The sequence below is a fragment of the Triticum dicoccoides genome, chromosome 4A (assembly GCF_002162155.2).
Source record: "Triticum dicoccoides isolate Atlit2015 ecotype Zavitan chromosome 4A, WEW_v2.0, whole genome shotgun sequence".
Lineage (NCBI taxonomy): Eukaryota > Viridiplantae > Streptophyta > Magnoliopsida > Poales > Poaceae > Triticum > Triticum dicoccoides.
In genome coordinates, this window is record NC_041386.1 from 508,766,647 (window position 1) to 508,769,311 (window position 2,665).

Sequence of the window (2,665 nt, forward strand, 5' to 3'; positions counted from 1 at the left end):
TTAAAAAAGGGTGAAAACAGTGATTTTGGCCTCCAAATCCCAAACGGATGCATCTTTGATTTGATTTGATTTTTACCGCCGGCTTTCCCTTCCTACGCCGCCGGCCTCCTCTCGCCGGCTTCCGGCTAGCATATGTGGACGGGCTCCCCGTACTCCTTCGCCGTCCTCGAACGCCTCCTCCAAGATCACTTCTCCGCCCCTCGCCGCCTCCTCCAGGTCCATGCCCTCCTCCTCACCTCCGGCGCGCTCTCCACCTCCCACGCTGCCGCCACCTTCCCCTACAACTGCCTCATCCATGCCCACCTCCGCCTCCCCGCTTCCACCGTTACCCCGCTATGCGGCCCCCTCCGCCTCTTCTCGACCATGCTCGCCGCCGGCGCGCGCCCCAACGGCCACACGTTCCCTTCCCTCCTCAGGTCCGCCTCCGCCTCCGGACCAGCCACCAGGGCCCTCCACGCGCAGTGCCTCCGCCGCGGGCTTACGGCCGACCGCTTCGTTGCATGCTCGCTCGTCAGCTCCTATGGCCGAGCTGGCCGTCTCGCGCATGACGCTTCTAAGGTGTTTGACGAAATGGCCAGCCCGGATCTCGCCTCCTCTAACGCCATGCTTGATGTGCTGTGTCTCGCTGGGGACGTGGCTGCGGCTAGAGTGTTCTTTGAGCGGATGGTGGTGAGGGATGTGGTATCATGGACGACGCTCATCTCTGGGTTATCGAGGAATGGGTGCCACTGGGATGCTGTCGAGATCTTCAGGGGATTTTTGGTGGACAACAGGGGACTGCTCGGTGAGGCCACGTTGGTCAGCGTGCTCTCGGCTTGTGCAAACTTGGATGGTGCTGAGGGGCTTGTGGTCGGGACGGCTGTTCACGCTTATGTCGTTCGCCATGAGGTTGACCTCACAGCGTTCTTGGGCACGGCGTTGATCGACATGTATGGGAAGTATGGGAAGCTTGACTGTTGTAGGAGAGCTTTTCATGCTGTATCTGAGAAGGAGGTCTGTACGTGGAATGCGCTGCTGTCTGCACTGGCTAATCATGGGAAAGAGACTGAAGCACTGGTTAAGCTCAACATGATGATAGTTGGAGGGTTCTTGCCAAATCAGATTACATTTCTTGCTCTACTGACAGGTTGTGCTCGAGCAGGATTGGTGGAGATTGGGTTATACTGGTTCGAGACGATGGTGACTGAATACAAGGTGACTCCGATGATGGCCCATTATGGATGTGTTGTGGACCTGTTAGGCCGTGCTGGCCGTTTCATGGAGGCCATTGAGAGGATAGAGCGGATGCCCTTTTTGCCTGATGCTTCTGTGTGGGGCGCGCTTCTTGGTGCTTGCAAGCTCCATGGAAATGTGGAGCTTGTTGCTGAGATTGGGCGAAATCTAGTGGCTCTTGGTCCTCAGCAATCCGACCGGTATGTGACTATCAGGAATATTTATCTAGAAAATGGGAATTGGTGTGCTGCGACGAGAATGGGTGAGGTGATGCATGACGCCGGGATCAAGAAGACAGCAGGACAAAGTAGTGTTGTGTTTGACAGCTCTGCCATTACTTGACTAGAGTTTGTTTGTTGCAAATATTGCTCTTCTGGGACTACCGTTTGTTTCTCATGACTTGTACCCTTAGGAAAATACTAACCCACATCTTGTTCAAGCTTATAACAAATATTTGACGTAATGAAGAATCAGACTTTTATTCACTGAATCGGGCGGGTTACCTTTGATTTGCAAGATTGCAAAAAGGCAGTATTAGGAAAATCACAGAATTGTAGTGGCATGTCCACTCAAAACCTATATTGCAAGAGGTTTGAGTGAATGGAAAATCCCTAAAAACTCTAAGCTCCCGGGAATTGGAGGCCTGGGACGCTATGTGTATTTTTTTCGCTGGCTGGTCCCGGTTGTAAGGGGGAGATGCGTGTGTGGGACACGGGTGTCAGGGAGGGCGTGGGGTGTCTCCCGGTTGAACCGACGTTCAGCGTCGCGTGTTCGTTTCATGGTGGTTTGGCTTGTGGTCGTGTCTTCTTTCTGCTGGCCCTTGTGAGTCTGGCCAAAGGGGATTCTTCATTCAGAGAGGGGGTGAAGTGGTTGGCAGCTGTAGTTTCGGCAGGGTTGTACGAGCGGCTGGAAGACAAGGGTGGGATCACTGGGTGATTGGCGGCGGAGGTTCTCGCCGCTCCCTGCGGATAGCTGCTATGATAGGGTGGCCGGCGCGGTTGTCGTCGCTCTTCGATTCGGCCGCGTTGGGGTTAGTTTTGTTTCGGCTGCTGCGGGTGTTTCCCCATGGATTGATGCGTGTATTTGCTCCCTTCTTCGCTATTATTTCTTTCTTTCTTTGTGCCTTTGTCGGTGCCGATTGATATTTCACAGGCTTGTTTCGGCTGCGGAGGGTGTCCTCCCCGATTTTTTCTTTCACCCCATGGATTACATGGTAGGGGCAGTGGTGGATGCTTCCTGTGTATCATCACGTGTTGCTGTTGGTGCGGTCCATTGGGGTTTGGATTAAGGGCTTTGTGGCTGCCTGGATGTGGTGCTGTCGATGGGTTTGTTTTTTTAGAAGAAAAGGGCTCCCGCCCCGGCTCCATTTGATTGATCAAAACGAAGCCAAATTTCTGTCGATGGGTTTGTTGGTGTGGGTTAGTGTCTCGGTGTGGTGTTCATCACTTTCGTG

The 2,665-nt window shown here is 53.9% G+C and overlaps 1 protein-coding gene across 1 annotated transcript; it reads left to right on the forward strand.

Annotated features, from left to right (window-relative positions):
• The first annotated feature begins 83 nt into the window (after window positions 1-83).
• LOC119289026 (putative pentatricopeptide repeat-containing protein At1g10330) lies at window positions 84-1,675 on the forward strand. Its single transcript, XM_037568465.1, has one exon. It carries the CDS (start codon window positions 133-135, stop codon window positions 1,552-1,554), a length of 1,422 nt encoding a protein of 473 aa, XP_037424362.1. The 5' UTR covers window positions 84-132; the 3' UTR covers window positions 1,555-1,675.
• The last annotated feature ends 990 nt before the right edge of the window (window positions 1,676-2,665 follow it).

What these genes read in the sequence shown, in the direction of transcription:
- LOC119289026 (XM_037568465.1), top strand. Translation starts at nt 133, where the DNA reads ATGTGGACGGGCTCCCCGTACTCCTTCGCCGTCCTCGAACGCCTCCTC.